The 21,531-nt window shown below is 42.1% G+C and overlaps 2 protein-coding genes across 4 annotated transcripts in view; both read right to left on the bottom strand.

Moving 5' to 3' along the window:
- The window catches only part of LOC112266426 (vang-like protein 1), a 42,752-nt gene extending 39,555 nt beyond the window's left edge, over positions 1-3,197 (bottom strand). Inside the window, exon 1 of one of the 3 annotated variants that reach the window (XM_024443886.2) lies at positions 3,038-3,197. The gene's annotated coding sequence lies outside the window, so the exon portion shown is untranslated. Of the gene's footprint in view, positions 1-2,905; positions 3,011-3,037 lie in introns of those variants that run through there. The other 2 variants (XM_024443883.2, XM_024443885.2) reach the window with 2 other exon arrangements.
- A 9,858-nt stretch (positions 3,198-13,055) lies between these two features.
- LOC121839183 (helix-loop-helix protein 2-like) lies at positions 13,056-14,956 on the bottom strand. The gene is made up of 2 exons (XM_042296598.1): positions 14,349-14,956; positions 13,056-13,599 (listed from the first exon to the last, which is right to left on the bottom strand). The coding sequence occupies exon 2, from the start codon at positions 13,569-13,571 to the stop codon at positions 13,188-13,190; it is 384 nt and encodes a 127-aa protein (XP_042152532.1). The 5' UTR covers positions 13,572-13,599; positions 14,349-14,956; the 3' UTR covers positions 13,056-13,187.
- Positions 14,957-21,531: the final 6,575 nt, after the last annotated feature.

Genomic DNA, 21,531 nt, shown 5'->3' with positions numbered 1-21,531 from the left:
ACACATCCCCTCATACTTCTCACTGTAAAAATCTACTTGGACTCTATTAACTACAAGCGAACACAAGCGTAACGAAAGACAAGAGAGACTTATTCAGTTAAAAAGGTAACAACGTGATTCATCTGAGAAGCCGGAGGAGGGGAGTCGACCGAGGGAAGAAACACGAGTCAGCGACTAAATGTGTTCTTTGGAATCACATGGTCATCGAGATGCTGTCCATGGAGCGTATGAACCCATTAATTGCATCAACATTCCAGAATGTCCCCCACTCCCCCGGCCATTCATTAGTGTCAGAGATGCAGAGAAACAAATCGCAAAAAATGAAACCCTATTCCCTTTATAGTGCACTACCTTTGACCAGGACACATACGGCTCTGGTCAAATGTAGTGGGCTATATAGGGAATAAAGCATCCTATGTGCCCTGGTCAAAAGTATTGCACTATAAAGGGAAGAGGGTGCCATTTGGGACTCACAAGAGAGGCAGACACCACAGGTTATTAAGGCGGAGTTTAGACAGGCTGCTCAATTCTGATCTTTTTTTCCCACTAATTGGTCTTTCGACCAATCAGACCAGCTCTGAAAAAGATCTCATGTGAAACGAACTGATGCTATTGGTCAAAATACCAATTAGTCTGGTAAAAAAATATCCTAATTGGGCTGCCTGTCTAAACACAGCCTTAGAGCCAAGAGAGACAGCTCTCATAGTACATGAGGAGCATAATAATTAAGCTGTGATTTCTCTATTCAAAATGATACTCAAAAACAGGAGGAGGCACTGTGTAATAAATACCTAGTTTCCAAGGTGTAGCCTGTTACTGTAATGTTGCAGCTGTGTTACAGTCCGTGTTGCAGCACTTTGGCTTCCAAACATACTGGATTAATGGATTAAAATAAGATAAGATCAAGAACCCCCTTCTTGCTGTTCTATGTACTTTGAATGTTGCACATTATCTAAGATTACGGCAAAAGATGTCCTCTTGGACTTTTTCCAGGATGCAGCTCTGTCTCTCTGTACTTCTGTAGCTGAGCTGAGGCACTTGATTGGTGACTACTCCTTCCACCTGGTTTGCCATCACATCTCTCTTGATCGCCGACACAAAGACCACAATGCTACACCTAAAGCTCTCACAGGGGCAGCATCCCTCCCCATCCATGGTGACAATCACTCACACGCTGTCACTCACACGCGGAGCTTATGACAGTTATCATGCCATCAGCTTTCGAATATTCTCTTTGCCGACGTGAAGAGACGCACAAACAGAAACCATTTAGCCTACCAGAATGGAGAGCGCTGCAGGAGGATGACTTGTTCAAATCCCACAAGGAAACGACCTATAAATCACACTTCTCTGATGTGAGGCTCGGTGTACAGATAAAAGATATGATAATGGATCTGTGAATTATTCATGGTCAGACAGGAAGATATATCCGTCTTCACAAGTGAGTGTGTTTCTCTTGTCTGAGACAAGTCAGTCATGTTTCACAACACAAAGGGAGTTTCATTGTTCAGCGTTTCCTAAGCACTACCACCAACCAACCATCCTGGTTCTTACTGCAACTAGGGGTGGGGGAGTCGAGACTGCTAGTCTGTACAATGCTCATAGCCGTGGAGTTTCAAAAGAGCTGTATATTGGAGTCAACTCCATCTGAACATCTAGAGAATTTAGGTAGGTTAGCTACATCTTATTCACACAGTCTGCTAATGATTAAACACTGAGAAAATGTTTGAGTTTGTTTATTCAACACAGATATACCATCTACTGTGGTTTGTCGTGGTCTGTTCAGCTGAATTACCATACCAGTCAATTGTATGTTTTGGGATTTTCAGGTCTGGGTGACACTCAATGGCACTACTATGTAACATATTCCAAGTTCCGCATAGTTCAGAAGGCCCAAATGAAATGTTGGATTATTATGATTCTATTAATTTATACAACACTGTCTTGAACAATGTTTCAACAAAATCCCTCCTCATTGGTGAGAATTTCTTAAAATGGCCAGACTACATTCAGAATACAAAACACAGACAGTCCAGAAGGTTCAGGTAGCACTTTACATTACATTGTTACACCTTCACTACAGCCTGGCTAACTAACACCAAGCATGTGGTGAAGGCAAATCATGGGAATTCTACCAATTTATTCCGTACTCTTAACAAATGCAAAGTGCTAGTTTTCGGATGGACTGTCATTTTCATACAACAGCATATTCAGACTGTAGTAGAGCTATACAGCTGTTTCTCTGCCCGATCCTACCTGTAAACCCAAATGGCAGACTTCCGTAGGAAACTCCCTGGTCTCTGCAAGGCCTCCCGAGCCCTGCCCAGACAGTTGGTTCAACAACCAACATATTCACAAACACTAAGGAGCAAGCTAATGTTTAAGGAGAACTGTCTATGATATGAAACTGTCTGCACGAGCGTGAATGATATCAATGAGCCATTGTGCAACATTGTTTCTGGAGGCGCAACGCTGTCGCTGATGGTAACAAGGTGGCCAGACTGAACTACAAACGAATTCGATCAACCGTGTGCAAGAAAGTAGTTCAAAGTTAAGTCTGAAAGTGTGTTTGAGACTTTTGAGTTATTATTGAATCAATTGAATTGAAAAACAAGCGATTGTTGTCATTCTAGGTGTAACGCTTTAGAAAACATTAACTCCTGCTTTACATGACTTTCAAGGGTTAACTTTACACCCTACGTTGGCTGACTGCAGTCCTTTAGATTGAGGGAATTCTAAATCACATTTTCTCTCCACATGTAGCCTACACCTCATATAGCGTATTAGAAAAGACAAACGGTTACTCGTAGGTTGTACTGTTGTAATACAATGTAGGCCTGCCTACCTGTAAAACAAATAAATAACACATTTCCACCGAATAAAAATAATTAGTAGTGTAGCTTACATCGAGCAGGAACAAGCCAACCAAACTCCCAATTTACATCGGGCTCCAAACGCACTCCTAAAATACACGAACAACTCCTCAATGTGGGATGCAGACGTTGGAATTCTGACTGTTTCGCGCACGGCTACTCACCTTCACTGGAGGTAAACCATTCCAAGAAGAGATTTCACCCAGAAATGTAAATTGCATATTTCTCCCTTCAAGCACACGGTACAGTCGGGAACCAGCCCGGGTTCAAGCCGTTGTACAGGGGGCAGCACTTACATGATGAGAGAAAGGAAAATGTGTAGTGCGACAATGGTGCGCTAGGGGGGAATGGTGATGACTGTGAACTGTCAAGTGATTACAGTAAGCTGTACAATGCAAATATAGTCAAATAGGATAAAACCGCAGCACCAAATGACTTAGCAAAATCTTATTTACTTGTCTGACAAGTAGGCTACAGGTGTTTGCAATTCATTTCTGAGTCAGAGTCCAGTTCACATCCACATGTCAAACCTTCAGTGAGTGTCAGGAACACCCGCAGCTCGGCTCTGTTAGGTGGATTTGTCACAAGTGGCTGAAGTGGAAAAAAGTGACAGGAGAGTGGAAATAGCATAGGGTTTGGTGCCATAGAAACCAGGCAAAGTAAAACAACATTCTGCCTCCGGTGGATGTTTTCAGTGAGGTGCACATTAAATGCAATGTATTCTTATAAGCAGTAGCGGATTTAGGCATTGGCGGCATCTTTCCGGGCATGGGGCGCCCGCACAAAAATAATAATAACTAAATATTCCGAATGGTGACATTTGCGCGATCGGTTTTCTATCGCACATTTGCACGTCCCGTCAATGATTTCATGTCACGGCCTGGGACTGTGGGTCAATTAACCTTGTCGGAGTGGGCGCCTTGATTCTAGTTTGTGAGCTAGGCAGGCTACTGCATGGGAAAGTCTCCCACTCAGAAGTATGAGATGGTGTGGTGGCGGTGGTATGTTGACCTCAGGTCTCCCCACTGGAAGCCCGAGGTAGGGGGAGCGGGGGGGATCTATCAGATAGCCCACCTCTAACTTTGTACAGTACTGCAATTAGTTGTGCAATTTAGTTTGTGTGTTTCTTGTTTAAAGTGCAATAGTGTAATAATCTGGTTCTCTTCTTTATAAGTGTGTTATTCTATTTGTGTGATATAGGATTTGTGCAATTTAGTTTTATTTGTGTTTTTTTGTTAGCAAATGGGTAATAGTTTAATAATTAAAAACTCTATTTTACTTGTATTTATATACTGCAATATGTTTCTATTTGTCTTTGTTACTTTTTTATATTTATGAGTCTTATTTTGCATATATATTTATATTGTTTTAAATGTTTTGATTATTTATTTGTGTTGTTCCAAATGTCTGAATAAAAATGACAGTTAGTGCAGAATGGTGCTTATTGTTATGGGGGCGCTGAAGGGGGGGGTTGAACATTCAAATCAAAATTTTATTGGTCACATTCACATGGTTAGCAGATATTAATTGCCAGTGTAGCGAAATGCTTGTGCGTCTAGTTCCGACAGTGCAGCAATATCTAAAAAGTAACATCTAACAATTCCACAACAGATAGCTAATACTCACAAATGTAAGTAAATGAATGGAATAAGAATATATAAATATTTCGATGAGCAATGACAGAGCGGCATAGTTGTGCAATTTAGTTTGTAGATAGTATAGAAGACAGTATATAAATATGAGATGAGTAATGCAAGATATGTAAACATTAAAGTGGCATTATTAAAGTGACTAGTGTTCCATTTATTAAAGTGGCCAATGATTTCAAGTCTGTAAGTAGGCAGCAGCCTCTCTGTGCTAGTGATGGCTGTTTCACAGTCTGATGGCCTTGAGATTAGAAGCTGTTTTTCAGTCTCTCAGTCCCTGCTTTGATGCACCTGTACTGACCTCGCCTTCTGGATGGTAGCGGGGTGAACAGGCAGTGGCTCGGGTGGATGTTGTCCTCAATGATCTTTTTGGCCTTCCTGGGACATAGGATGCTGTAGGTGTCCTGGAGGGCAGGTAGTTTGCCCCCGGTGATGCGTTGTGCAGACCGCGCCACCCTCTGGAGAGCCCTGTGGTTGTGGGCGGTGCATTCACCAGGCTTATCCCATTATATAGATTCTAGAACAATTAACTGTATCTGGTAATATAAAGTGCCACCCTCTTGCTTGAGTAACATCATGGTTTATCTCATTGCAACATGAACAAAGCAGATGAGTGATTAGCATCATGTTTTATCAGTGCAGTCCATTAGAGAGATATTGTAGGGTGTAATGAATACTCAAGTTGTAGATTCACGAGCAGTGCGCAACGTGTTTATTTCGCCTTCGCAGAAGGCAGGAATCGTGGTCACAGGCAGGTAATGGTCATACACAGGTAGGCAAACAGGCAGGTGAATCAAAACTAGGACTGAAGGCTATAACTGGTTCTCACAAACAAGCTAGGAAAAGGCTTAGTAGAGTCAAAATGAACAATACCTCACAAAGGCACAAACAGAATGAACTGAACTAAATAAGGAGCTGATGAGACCAGGTGAGTAACTAACACAGGTGAAATCAATGAACAAAAATGAAAGACAGGGCTACGTTCAAGAACACAACAAAACAGAACACAAGGTTGACTAAGAAAATAAATACAGAACCTTACCCAGGGTGCTTGGTTCCAGTCCGTCAAAGACAACAAAGAGCTCAGTGAAGCCTTAGCGCTGGCTCTTAAAGGTGGAATGTAAATAATGTGTTGTTTTTTCCCCCTCAGACCTCCAGAGCCTCTATGCCAGTCGAGGTCAGATGATGTCAATGATGTGTCAGTCTGCAAAATACCCTCAGAGCACCTCATTGGCAAGGAGTCTGCTCTGAAGACCAATAGATTCTCAATTATTTCACCTCTCCCCCACCCAGATGCGTGGAACAGGAAATACTAGGAACTGTTCCAAACGGATTTCGTGTATTATTCATTTGTAATACAAATATTTTAACAATTCTAACACAACAAAGCTGCTGAGCAAGGAGATGACATCATGTGATGACAGCATGTGTATTTTGGCCTCTTCAGCTCCCCACCTCCAAAAATACCTCCTCCCCTCAGCAGAGAATAAAGGTCATGACCAGGACATGACCCCCTGACCCTTCCTTTCTGTCCCTCCCCACTGAGGGCCATGCAAACACAGAGGCTGGGGAAAGGAGGTTGAACTGACAAGTACATAATGCCATTCTAAGGTTCAATGAATGGTGAGGTTGATAAAAGTGGATCATCAGGGTTATTTACCTGTATGTTGACAGAAACATGAGGTGAAAACAAGGCGGTATAAGACTACCAATATGCTCCTAAAACTCACTCATCATACAGTTACATCATTTAGCAGACAGTCTTATCCAGAGCAATTTACAGGAGAAATTATGGTTAAGTGCCCTGCTCAAGAGTACAGACAGATTTTTCACCTAGTTGGTTCTGGGATTTAAACCAGCGACCTTTCAGTTATTGGACAAAAGATCGTAACCACTAGGCTACCTGCCGCATATTAGTCAAGGTCAATCCCTGAGACTATATGACATGTTTGGTCAATAGCCTGGACACCTCATTATAACAGAACATTAAATTGAGCATTGGGTTTTCTCAGATTTTAAGGTTAGTGCGCCCCGCTCTGGCCATATAAGAGTAGTACAGTTTCATTACAGTATAACGTGCAGCACTGCACAAGCTGTTGTGCTTTTGTGAATTGCCATTGGGATACCGAGACCACGTTATGTTGTTGTTTTTTGAGATAATGTTTTAATTTTATGCTGGCAAGGATGGATAAATAACATGACCTTTACAATTGAATAGTTTGTTTTACTTTAGTTTTACACTGATAATCAACACGTGAACCATTTTGTGTCATATTTTGCAATGGTTTTGAATTTAAAAAAATAATCCTACAGACCATCTTCAGATAATTCGAAACACTGGCTAACAGCAACAAGAACAAGCTATATTGGCTATTTATTATCATTGCAAGTTTGCAAACAACATTTTCTTGATGTTCTCAAGTAAGCATTACTTCATTAAACAGGACAGCACAAGTTGACAAAAGAGACCCGTCCCCTCACCAATCAATCATTTTGAGTGAAAGCAGTGAATCTGATTAGACAGTTCTATGGGTGTGCGAGGCAAGCTCTCGCATTTAACTAGGCACGCGTGTGGTGTGAGTCACAGCACCCACTATCCGATTTTGCTTTTATTCATGAAGGTAAGCGTCGCGTGCAGATGGTCTCTATTGAGCATGCAAGGTGGGCCCATGAGATCATTAAATTTAGTGTCCGGAAGATGGATGGATCCCTCCCCGAAGACACACAGTTTATGAGTTTAGGGATTTTGGTAAAAAGAAAAAAGAGAAATTAAAGCATGTAAAATGAAGACGAAGTGAAAAGAGATGCAGCTTATGAGACCACACACACACACACACACACACACACACACACACACACACACACACACACACACACACAAACAAACACACACGAACACACATCAACAAGGATGTTATTTGGGCTGACTTGGATTCTCCAAATCGTCTTTTACCTAAATGAGATATTCTTACTGCAATTTCATTCAGTGTGTGTGACAAATTATTTGTATTTGCGTATTTTGAATTTAGTTTCCCTGCTGAACCATCAAAATGTGAAAAATGGTTGTGCTCCTTTTTTATTGGTCGGGGCATGTGTGCGGGCAAGAGCAAGAAAAATTATAATGAGATACATCTATGCTTTTCTCGTTTTTTTTTCTCGTTTTTCGATCCTCCATGTCATTTTAGATTGAACATTTCACATTTCTATTTCAAAGGCCTCAGATGCACCACCAGGACTGAAAAAGCTTTATTCGTGGTCAGAAATAATCAAAGTATTGTTTATCCTTTTAAAGCTGGAAACATCAAATACACAATAATTGGAAAACAAATCGTAAACAAATTCAAAGCTCATGAATGTGGCATATTAACGTGCCAGATTGGGACGTGTAGTATTGGATAATGTATGCATTACACACACATCTTATGACATGTCCACTGTACAGATGGTAGGAGCGTGAGTCTGAATGACAGCGAGACCATCCAGGGCTGCTGACGCATTGTGAGGTCCACGACGCCTTCAATATCCAGAGTTAATGAGAACAGACTGACTCGCTTTTTTTTCACCCTCCCCGTTTCCATTCATCTCTTCCCGTGTCTCTCCTCCTCCTCTCCTCTTCGGCTCTCTGCCCGTTTCCATCTGTTTGGAGACAAAGGGCCACGAGCCAGCTCGAGCCCTGGGACCCTGCTGGTGAAGTGCGCAGGGATAATGCGTCCCATCCCGTGGGTCGCATTTCAACACATGGACCTGCCTTTGTCCTGCTGTGTGCTGCTCGCTGCTTAAAAGGACCCACACACACTTCACAACACACACCTCTGATGGGGTGGACGAGAAGAGGAGAGGAGGAAGCAGGAGTGGAGGTGGAGGATGGGAGGGGGGGGATGCCTTGAACATTGATAATTGTTACAATATCCAGAGTGGAGAGAAAAAAGGTAAAGGATTTTAAAAAACAGAGGTACAAAACCCTCAAATGCTGTTCCTCTATTCCTCACACAGGGAACATATGGCTGTTTGTTGTCATATTTTTTGTCCCTAGCAAATTCACACAAAGCTATCAAGCCCCTTAGAATGAAAGAAGGTGTGTGTCTTCTACTCCAGGCTTTAAAGGAGTCTACCTGAATGATGAACGGGAGAGGATGGCCAAATGTTGATAATGGTCATAGTCATCCCAGGCCGTCTGCACACTTCCTGACATATGGTCACTTGTAGGCCTCCGCCATGACATAATCCACGGTGAAACGGGGGAAGCATTAGGGCTCTTTCTCACACACAAACACATATGCACTGGTCACACTCGCAGTCTGTTCACTGCCCACAGCGGTTTGGGCCATGGCTGTCTGTTGGGTTCTCCCCTCTCATGAGTTTGTAAAGAATAAATTGAAGGGGACCGATGGCGGTGCAACAGAACCTTTTGGGATGGGGAAGGGAACACAAATGGTCTTACAGTTAATGCAAGTACAGATGGACTGTCTACTTAATAAGCTTGAGCAGGAGTCTGAGGCTAAGGTTGGACAGAATGAAGCTGGTTGGTTTACTATCTGGGGTTGAAGAGAATATATTCACTATGTGCAATATCTCTGTTGGGAGACTATGGCAATCTAAAGTATGTATATATAGTATGAAATACTCTCCATTGTACAAGGGCCAATCCTAATTGAACATAGTATGTTGAATTAAATACCATTTAGAGAATGTTAATGTTGCTAAAGAAACAACAAGAGGGATTCATTCAAGTAACTGTTTAATAGTCTACCAGCAATTGAATTAGTAATCCAAGGAAGGCTGGTTTGTATGAGGTCAAATGTAGGAGAAAGCAATTAGAGAAATGATAAAGGGCCAATGTATAAGAAGCTTTGACTGACAGACAGACGTACTGTATTCGAAGGACATCTTTCTGCAAGTATAGAGCCTTTCTGATTACAAGACTAGGAGAGACCTTGGACATGACAAAAACCCATTTCCCTCACTTCTCCCCAGATAAAGAGATACGAAGCAAGGCCCCACCACCCCTTATTACAGCAGCCACCTGAGGATGGTGACAAGGACGTGGATGAGGAGGAGGAAGAAGAAGAAGAGGAGGAGATGTTGGAGGAGGAAATGAGGCATGATGGGAAGGGACCAAGCTGTTTTATTTCTCTGTCTCAAAGGTCCACGATCCCAGTATACAGTGTGGTGCTTTACGTCAAGTTGCCCATGTAAAGGGCCTTTGGGAAGATTTCAATTGCATACTCCTAGCATCCTTTCTCCTCTTTCCTCGTCTCCTTCTCAAACGCCATTGGAGGAGAAGGTCTTCCAGAAGGAGATGAGAGAGGACGTTAGGAGGTATGGAATTGAGATCTTCCCTTTGACATTTCCCTTGGTTCCATAGATGCCCTGAGAGAGAGATCATAGGGTTGATGGGTCATCAGTACACGTGACACACCTGCTCTAAACCAATTTGGAGATGCCTCCAACCATTCATGAATGAGCCTGTGCAGGTTATTAATGAGTCTGCCATGGTGTTGTAGGAGCCATTTTGGCCTTCTTATGTGCTCATTTCATGTGATGTGTATCTGTTGTCTGTACAGGGATGTTGTTGTTTTTTCAACTTGTTTTGTACACTAGGGGCATTCTCACATTGGGGTTATGGGGTCACTGGTCACATGGTACAAAGGTAACCAGGAAGTGTTAACACAAGTGAGAGGAGAAAGGATAATGTTCTTACCATCAGAGGCAAATGCTTATGGAATACACTTCATATGTATTGGAACTCTGTAAAATGGGCAATAAATGTGAACAATAAATCAGAACATGACACAATCAAAGGGGGTATACCAATGAGTTCTCAATTGAATGTATGGACCACAGCTGGATCAATGAACTCCAATCCCAACGCTCCGTTTTAACGTTAAGAAACAGTAATAATTCTCGCTTGCAATACATAACTTTCACATCAGGGAGAAAGAATATTTCAAATACGCAGTTTAGAAAGTTGCACAGCCCCCCAGCCAAGGTAGGAAACTTCCTCCCCATTTATGCTCCATTGCAGACATTTGAAGCAGAAATTGGAGGGCTGGTGGAAGTGCGGTCGGGTGCAAGTTTCCTAAACTGCAATACAGTAAGTGTATATTTTGTCATTTAAAATTATTTCTCGCTTACATAAAAGTTTTGTTTAAAATGTTTCCGAAACTGTACAGCGTGCCAGTGGTATTCGCGTTTAGGCAGAGCATTTAGGAAGCGCTTGAGCGTCTGGACATGTTCCTTACAAGGCTGAAGTGGACGTCCGTCCAGTGGGTGGTTCAATGTAATGTAATAGAATTGGGGTAATGAATAAGGGCTAGGCCTACATGTCATTTCTCTGCTTTAGTTTATTGTGAATGAATAATCTTCTGAAGGCAGAAAACATCTCTAATCTTAAAGGTGTTCATAATGCAGGTAAATCATATAGCATCGAAATGATGTAAGGTGCCCAATGACTTGCACAAAATTCTCCATTCGTTTTCACCTCATCACTGTTAAAAATATTGACCAAAGAGATCCCCCCGCTCACCTCAACGAATTATTCTCGTACAAATCGCCTAGGGTTTGTCGACATACATATTTAATGTTCATATCACAGATATTTATTTACTTTTGTATATTCCTTTATTCGTTTGTTTAGTGCATATTATCCGATTTAAGCGCAAAAACTCCATGTGCAAATGTTGCGCCTGACCTAACCTAAATAATGTAATTGCGCTAGCTTAAGCTAATGCATTGGCCTACATTATTAGACCACAATCCTTAGCAGAATTGATGGCAATACATCAGAAATAAATACAAAGATTTGGATCTTTGCTCATATTTGGCAATATTACATGAATGTGCTTGCTCGCTCATAAATTTCCATCTCTCCTCCATTCCCTCTCCCTCTCTCTTTCCCACGGGAGGTGCCAGACGGCCAGTAATTTGGTTGTCTTGGCTCGTCTGGAGTAACACCTGCCCCCTCTCTGGGGAGAGCGCCTTTCAGCCAGGAGCTAGCGAGGAGCACAGAGCAGCACAGAATACATGCACAGGAGAGAAAAAAATCACATATAGGCTATATGCTCTCTTTGCTTGCTTGACCACTACCTACATCGTGTGTGTGTAAACAGTTTCAAAGCAGCGGGATATATGCTCACACCGACGTCATTTAATAATACTGTATATGCCTATCATTGGGGGGGCTGTCAATCAAGATAATTTCGGAAGTGTAATAGGCTAGGCTACCATCGTGCTTTCCCTCCAGGATGACAGCTGCTGTTTAAATATTGAAATATTTTTTTTTTATCAAGACCATTGCACTGTCCATTTCATTCATATTACTCTAATCATTATGCAAGGGATTTTACCCCCTGAGCGACTGGCAGACTAATTTCAACATTGTGTGACTATTTTTGGAAAGGAGACTCCCAAGTAATTATTCTCAGTTTTAGTCTCAATAAAATGTCAATTAAAACAGAAAAGCCTCAATACCATGTATTTCTTTCCCTTTTTTAATCAAAAACACCACCGGAAAATATAAAAAATGCGTTCATTAAAAATCAGCTGTCACAATAACTCTACTACAAAATATCTGCATAAAGCAACAAGTACACAACCCTGAAGAGACAAAAAATCTTTGGATTTTCTTCGCTATAAAATTACTTATTATGTTTTTTGAGATACAAAGCAGAGACAGATATATAAATAAACACCTCTAGCTTTTAAGGAAATAAAAACATTTAATAGAAATCAGAATATTTTGAAATGATTTTTGGTCACAGCAAAAGAGGTTTGCCTCTGAATTGTAATGTGATATCAACACAAAGGATGTCATTCAATTAGATTTTTCCTTTTTATATCCGGTTAGTCGAATTCAAATTGTGTGGATGTTTTTCTTTAGTAGGCTAATTCGTTTTCAGTGTATTGTTCAGTTTTGATTAACTTCCTTCCCCTTTACACATAAGGGAACTAAACGAAGTTTGACGTTTTATGAGTTTACTTAACCCAACATGATTAAGTGCTTATCGTTGCCTGATAGACAATAGACATGAATAAAAGTATATTACACTTAACGTACTAATTAAATAAACAAAAATGTATAGTACAAAAACAGAAAGTGCCATTTGAAGAGCAACAACATCATTTTCGAAGTTCATCATCACAGCCTAAAATATACATGTATACAATGATACAAATAATGGACATTTATATAAAATACGTTAGTCTATTATAAACATAAATAAATAAGAGAACCTTCAATATTAACACATTTAAATAAATAATTCCATAAACTTAAATAACAATGATGAAGGTCACAATTGTACGCGTCATAAGTGGCACTAATGCATTTGAACTTGTTCTCCTTTATGGAAACATCAACTATGCTATGTCTATAAAGCAGCTATATCATTCCGTTTACATCCGTTCTTCCGTTCATCTGGGTTAACCAGCCTTACCAAAACGCAATACCAAACAGGCATTTTCTTCAGAATCATGGATAAGTAGGCTGTAGGCTGCAGATTCCTTCCCCCCCACCCCCCACCCCCTTCCTCCCCTCTCTTTTTTGTACTTTCTGGCAACTTTCATGTATCCCCGATTTCATAAGTGACATGTCACCCATATTTCTTTCTGGTCCCTCCATTCTCATTGTCCAATTCTCCCATTTGAAAATGTAACTCACTAATTTCAACTAGACATCCAGAACGTGATTGAGATAGGAGATATAGCATATTGCAAGTCTGAGGATCTCGATCTTGGAGAGTTTCTTGTCAGGGGGAAGGGTTGGCAGCAACTTTCTCAGTTCAGCGAAGGCCACATTGAACGCTTCCACGCGGATCCTCTCGCGCGTGGCGTGGGCCGAGCGGTACTTGGCCGTCGCACGTCTCCTCCGTCTCTTCTCCTCCCTGCTGAGGGTCGGTTGGGCCAGCGACCTCGTCTTCCCCTCCCCCTCCATCGGTTCATCGGACAGGCACCCGACCTTGAGGTCGTTGAGCACCGACTCTGCGTCGGATTGTCCCCATCCGAGGTCGGAATCAGCTTGGTCTGGACTCAGCATCATTTTCAGTCTTTTCATATGTTTTTCAGTTCGTATCCAAAAAGAGCTGGAGAGAGAGATATTATTGATTAATTTAGTATAATGTTGTGAACGCAATAATACTTTTTCCTTCAATATTATGATTGGGAGTCGTTTTTGCATAGATGTCTTGTTATGACCTGTCACAGGGGGTAGATGATAGGCAGACCATAATCATAAAATAGATCATTTGAGATCAAGAGCCAAAGACTTAGAAATGTGATAGTCTTAATGGAAATTGCAAAAGCAACAGACAGTGATGGAAATACTGTAAACTGTAATAGGTTTTTGTACTTCTATTTTTTCCAATGCATAATTTATTATACAATGATTTTTGTTATAGAGCATTAAATATTAAATATAGGCCATTTTCTTTTCACTTATGTGTCAGTTCTTATGATTTGTTTTGCAGCAAACATAGCATTTTTCAGAATATTAAAGCAAATTGTGGTAAATATTGAGAGAAACCATGCTATTCAAATGAACATATTCCATATTCAAAGTCGTCCATCTGTCACAGTGAGATGAACACATCTGCTTGGCTCGAGCAGTATGACTTGACAGGATGGAACAACATTGAAAGAAGGATACAATTGTTGACATCTGCTGGACATTGAATTGGGCCACACAAAATGTTGTTGTATCAACAATGCAATGGATAAATACGAGTTGTGTACTTTGTTGTAAATATGTAATACAGGCCTAATAAAGAAACGGTCAGTACCTCATATGTATTTTTTCTTTTTTCTTAGGCCTACACGTTAATTGGACACTTACCTTGACAAACAGTTGAGAGACACAACTGTCTGATGATTCTTGATAGCTGTTGGAGTAAACTCCAACTCCAAATTAACTCTGTGCTTCCCTTTGTTTTTTTTCACAAACCATCTTATTTAGTCCAATTCATGACAGGAATTATAGCCTACTGTTGACAGCCTTATGCAATTAATTGCTTTTTACTTTTTGAGATTTTGGAACAGTCGAATCAAACATAAAATGTTGTTTATCTCAGAACCATCTAATTTCAAGTTGTGGTATATCACTTCGTTGGGAAGATGATAGTAGAGTTGATAGTATAGTTAACGATTATGTGGTAAATATTTCTGAAGATAAAAATCTTGTGCCTTGTGAACACCCAGCTGGAAACAATAGATTGTTGTGTCGATAAGATCTCGCTGAAAGTGCAGATATTTGTCCGTTCTTCTTGATGGAGATGACCGTGATAAGAAAGGCCCTTGTGCACCGTGTGCCAACAGTCAGTGCATTGAAAAGCCGAAAGATAATCCCGTCCTTTCCACTTCTGTGTTTTCCCGAACGTTCTCGAGTCCAGCACGCGGTTTATATGAGAGATAAGATCCAAACGATCCCAACTAATAAAGGCTTACTTGAGAAACGGAGGGATGGAATATATTTGAGGAATGGTATTGTCTAACACCGCCCACTCCCTCTCACCTCCCTCTCTCTACTCACGCCCCTCAGCCCTCCAGTAGTCCCTCTGGGGATAGTGGGCAAAGAGGAACCAGAGATGAGTACGATAATGGATAATAAGGACTTTAAACATTTAGATTTTTTTTCCTCCAGATTAATAAAAAAGAAAAATCGGCCTATTTTTAATTAAATGAATATATAAGCAAATCAACGAAAAAATAAATATTTTATTGAAACAACCAGTAAGGTTGGTTCACATTATAAAATGTGATTTATTGGGCCAGTTAGTTCACTTCAAGACTGAAACTACTTATTAGGCTATTAGGCCTTAAATAATTATAATACATTGAGGTTGAAACATGCTAAGAAAACGTGACGTTCAGAGCAAAAGATTCTTCATTGGAAGTCTAACATGAATTCATAAAATCAAATTTTTGCTATTTGGTCCATATTTCCAACTCGGTTTTTATTTCGACAACTCAAGTCCGATTTCTGACCATTAGACTGTTCTACTATGAAAGACAGGGCCACCTCTATTCCAATCATAGACATAGAACCCAGATTGTAACATCGCCCCTCTGGTGTCGGCAGATGGAACGGTCTACAGTTTCCCTTCAACATCAGACGGAGGCATATAGACGTACTAGATCTACAGCGTATCCTGCTCTTTTTCTTTTCGTTTTTGGTTTTGGTTAAATGTATTTTGACATGATTATTATAGAAAAGAAAACTATCAATAGTCAAACACAGTTGTCAAACAATCAACGTTATAAGAGGATGACTGCCTGCCAGAATAAAACCCACTGATGACCACCTACAAAATCAACACAAGTGAAGTCACACTATAGAAGGGATCAATACACTGTCACAGTGAAGATGACCTCACATCATCTCTTGTGTCAATAGGATCAGAAGGATGGAAGAGCTGATACAACAGATAACAGTTATCAGTGAGTGGACATCATACAGGATGTTGGGGCTGATACAACAGATAACAGTTATCAGTGAGTGGACATCATACAGGATGGAGGGGCTGATACAACAGATAACAGTTATCAGTGAGTGGACATCATACAGGATGTTGGGGCTGATACAACAGATAACAGTTATCAGTGAGTGGACATCATACAGGATGGAGGAGCTGATACAACAGATAACAGTTATCAGTGAGTGGACATCATACAGGATGGAGGAGCTGATACAACAGATAACAGTTATCAGTGAGTGGACATCATACAGGATGGAGGGGCTGATACAACAGATAACAGTTATCAGTGAGTGGACATCATACAGGATGGAGGGGCTGATACAACAGATAACAGTTATCAGTGAGTGGACATCATACAGGATGGAGGGGCTGATACAACAGATAACAGTTATCAGTGAGTGGACATCATACAGGATGGAGGGGCTGATACAACAGATAACAGTTATCAGTGAGTGGACATCATACAGGATGGAGGAGCTGATACAACAGATAACAGTTATCAGTGAGTGGACATCATACAGGATGGAGGGGCTGATACAACAGATAACAGTTATCAGTGAGTGGACATCATACAGGATGGAGGAGCTGATACAACAGATAACAGTTATCAGTGAGTGGACATCATACAGGATGGAGGGGCTGATACAACAGATAACAGTTATCAGTGAGTGGACATCATACAGGATGTTGGGGCTGATACAACAGATAACAGTTATCAGTGAGTGGACATCATACAGGATGTTGGGGCTGATACAACAGATAACAGTTATCAGTGAGTGGACATCATACAGGATGTTGGGGCTGATACAACAGATAACAGTTATCAGTGAGTGGACATCATACAGGATGTTGGGGCTGATACAACAGATAACAGTTATCAGTGAGTGGACATCATACAGGATGTTGGGGCTGATACAACAGATAACAGTTATCAGTGAGTGGACATCATACAGGATGGAGGAGCTGATACAACAGATAACAGTTATCAGTGAGTGGACATCATACAGGATGGAGGGGCTGATACAACAGATAACAGTTATCAGTGAGTGGACATCATACAGGATGGAGGGGCTGACATAACAGTTATCAGTGATCATACAGGATGGAGGGGCTGATACAACAGATAACAGTTATCAGTGAGTGGACATCATACAGGATGGAGGGGCTGATACAACAGATAACAGTTATCAGTGAGTGGACATCATACAGGATGGAGGAGCTGATACAACAGATAACAGTTATCAGTGAGTGGACATCATACAGGATGTTGGGGCTGATACAACAGATAACAGTTATCAGTGAGTGGACATCATACAGGATGGAGGGGCTGATACAACAGATAACAGTTATCAGTGAGTGGACATCATACAGGATGGAGGGGCTGATACAACAGATAACAGTTATCAGTGAGTGGACATCATACAGGATGTTGGGGCTGATACAACAGATAACAGTTATCAGTGAGTGGACATCATACAGGATGGAGGGGCTGATACAACAGATAACAGTTATCAGTGAGTGGACATCATACAGGATGGAGGGGCTGATACAACAGATAACAGTTATCAGTGAGTGGACATCATACAGGATGGAGGAGCTGATACAACAGATAACAGTTATCAGTGAGTGGACATCATACAGGATGGAGGGGCTGATACAACAGATAACAGTTATCAGTGAGTGGACATCATACAGGATGGAGGGGCTGATACAACAGATAACAGTTATCAGTGAGTGGACATCATACAGGATGGAGGGGCTGATACAACAGATAACAGTTATCAGTGAGTGGACATCATACAGGATGTTGGGGCTGATACAACAGATAACAGTTATCAGTGAGTGGACATCATACAGGATGGAGGGGCTGATACAACAGATAACAGTTATCAGTGAGTGGACATCATACAGGATGTTGGGGCTGATACAAGATAACAGTTAGAGTGGACATCATACAGGTTGGAGGGGCTGATACAACAGATAACAGTTATCAGTGAGTGGACATCATACAGGATGGAGGAGCTGATCTAACAGTTATCAGTGAGTGGACATCATACAGGATGGAGGGGCTGATACAACAGATAACAGTTATCAGTGAGTGGACATCATACAGGATGGAGGGGCTGATACAACAGATAACAGTTATCAGTGAGTGGACATCGTACAGAACAGTCATGCCTAGAGCTGCAGGGCCAGGCAGGGTCCCAGTTATTGGTTTAAGGGGGCCTGTGGGCATTACCAGGCAGTGCCAGTCTGACCAGACTCTCTCTGTGTTGCTGGTTGAAGATAATAGATCCTGTCTCACACTCCTTCTCATCTTCTCTTTTCTTCTCTTCTCCTCCTCCCCTCTCCTACTCTCCTCCCCTCTCCTCTCCTCTCCTCTCCCCTCCTCCCTCTCCTCTCCCTCTCTCCTCTCCTCTCCTCTCCTCTCCTCTCCTCTCCTCTCCTCTCCTCTCCTCTCCTCTCCTCTCCTCTCCTCTCCCTCTCCTCTCCTCTCCTCTCCTCTCCTCTCCTCTCCCCTCTCCTCTCTCCTCTCCTCTCCTCTCCTCTCCTCTCCTCTCCTCTCCTCTCCTCTCCTCCTCTGCTGCTCTCATCTCCTCCTCTCCTCCAGTGGTACCACCAGGACTGGGTCAGGAGGCCAGGGGTCCTGAAGAGAGCCGGTGACCAGAGAGTGTTGTGACTGACTGCGCCTAACGAGGTGATTAAAAGGATGAGGGGACCACGGCTGACTCGCTGTGGCCCGGAGCCACACACGCACACACACGCACGCACACACACACACACACACACACACACACACACACACACACACACACACACACACACACACACACACACACACACACACACACACACACACACAGGCATTGGCTACAGTGCCAGGAGGAACAGATCTATGTTAACAGGGCCGGTATAGTGTGTGTGTCTGCACACATGTGTGTGTGACTGTGTGTGTGTGTGTGTGGAGGGGATGATAGACAGGAGATGTGACACAGAGAGAGTGGCAGCGGGGGGTATGTATGGCGAGGAGTCGGGGGGCTATAGGAGACATGTCAGGGGGTAGAGGACAGAGGCAGTCTGACAGCGGCAGTGCAGTGAGCCGCTGTAATTGCTCCAAAGACCAGCGTGGCGGTCTGTGGTCCCCGGACCCCTTGGACCCCCTAGGCCCCTGTCCAAGCCACAGATACAGGCTGCCCCAAGGATGTGGCAATTAATGCACAGATGATGTACTGACTTGGGAAGATGACTGGTTTATCCTCAAAATAATCTTCAGTGATGTATTCTTCATCTATTAGAACATTACAGAAAGAAAGGTAATATACTGTAATGTAGAAAGGTGATGTCTGTTGTACACAATACTGTACATTACCATCGGAACGTCCTGTGATGATAGAAATTTACCCTCTTGAATAAGCCCCATTCTCAGCCCTCTCTCTCTCGACACCCATTCTCCTGTCCAAACCTGTCAGAAGACACACAAACCTCTTACAGTATTGCTTTGAAGCAGTAGTTTTACACACACACACACACACACACACACACACACACACACACACACACACACACACGTGCACACACACACACACACACACACACACACACACACACACACACGCGCACACACACACACACACACACACACACACACACACACACACACACACACACACACACACACACACACACACACACACACACACACACACACACACACACTCACACACACACACACACACACACACACACACACACACACACACACACACACACATGCACAGACCCTTCCCGGCGATGTTCCTGGGCCCAGTGAGACGGAGCAAGCGGTGAAATGGGAGGGATTAGTCACTTTGTCAGGAGGTTTATGGGGTTGTGTTGTCTCAGGAGATGTGGTGCCACAGGGGGCTGTTTGGGAGGACACTCTCTGCAGATAGAGACAGAGGACATTGTGACCAACCCTCAGCTCAGTCCAGTCTGTCTGGGCCAGTTGGCCATCAGTCAGTGTGTCACTCAACTTCAAGACCTGTCTAGACAGAAGCTGTTTTGTGTTTAGATTGATGTCAACTTTCTGTTATTTTGTTAATTGTCACATGTTAAAGGTCAAATCTTATGTTTGTTTTTTCAGTAGTCCACTGTTGATACAGTCCCTAAATGTTTTGCATGTCAGCAGTCAAGTTATCAAGATATTGGACTTTCAAGAATCAAAGTGTCGCCGGCCACACGGCCACGGTGATGCAAAATGCAAAACAATACCAAAATATCATTTTTGAGTGGATTTTCCCTTTAATGCAAGTCGGCAAAACTATCCTCTAATCACAAAATATTTGTGTTGCTCCCAACAAGGACCTCCAAGGTGGATTGAAAAGAAAAGGTATAGTCGCCATCATTTCCAGGGGAATAACTCAACGGCACTACGTTTGCATCTACCCACACAAACACCAAAGCACACATGTCAGATGGGAACGGAGGGAACCGTTGGCACAGTGAGCCCATTAAGGAGCTGTCCTTGTGTTGCTGTGTGTCATGCTCTTGGTGCTGTGTAGCGTAGCTGTGTAGCGTCAGCAGGGTGGACTCTGGCTGCGGGGAAGTCTGTTGGGGGGGAACTGTGTTGAACAGGAGGTGTGGGAGCCGGAGCCAGGGCTCCCATGTGAGAATGTGGCCATCGCCATGGCAGACCTCTGCACCATCTGGTGTTCCCAGCAGGACGCCGGCGTGCCGTACAGAGGCATGGGGACACATATGGACACAAAGGTCTTCTCATGGATACACACACATATATACACACATATACACACATATACACACAAATATACACAAATATACACACATATACACACATATACACACATATACACACATATACACACATATACACAAATATACACACATATACACACATATACACACATATACACACATATACACACATACAGTGTCTTCAGAAAGTATTCACACCCCTTTACATTTTCCCACATTTTGTTGTGTTTCAGCCTGAATTTAAAATAGGATGAGATGTTGTGCCACTGATCTACACACAATACCCCATAATATCAAAGTGGTATTTTTTAGTGGAACATTTTTGAAATTAATAAAACATTTAAAGCTGAAATGTTTTGAGTCAATAAGCATTCAACTCCTTTGTTATGGCAAGCTTAGTTATGTTCAGGAGTTAATCATTTGCTTTACAAATCGCATAATAAGTTGCATGGACTTATTCCATGTTCAATGATAGTGTTTAACATGATTTTTGAATGACTACCTCACCTCTTTATCCCACACATACAATTATCTGTAAGGTCCCTCAATCGAGTAGTGAACTTCTAGCACATATTCAACCTCAAAGACCAGGGAGGTTTTTTCAATGCCTTGCAAAGAAGAGCACTGATTGGTAGTTGTGTAAAAAAAAAAAAAAGCAGACACTGAATAGCTCTTTGAGCATGGTGAAGTTATTAATTAGGCTATGGATGGTGTATCAATACACCCAGTCACTGTAAAGATACAGGCGTCCTTACTAACTCAGTTGCCGAAGAGGAAGGAAACTGCTCA

Source organism: Oncorhynchus tshawytscha, linkage group LG14 (genome assembly GCF_018296145.1).
Source record: "Oncorhynchus tshawytscha isolate Ot180627B linkage group LG14, Otsh_v2.0, whole genome shotgun sequence".
NCBI classification, from domain to species: domain Eukaryota; kingdom Metazoa; phylum Chordata; class Actinopteri; order Salmoniformes; family Salmonidae; genus Oncorhynchus; species Oncorhynchus tshawytscha.
The sequence above is the reverse complement of the archived record's forward strand: the minus strand, read 5'-3'. Positions and strand labels throughout refer to the sequence as shown.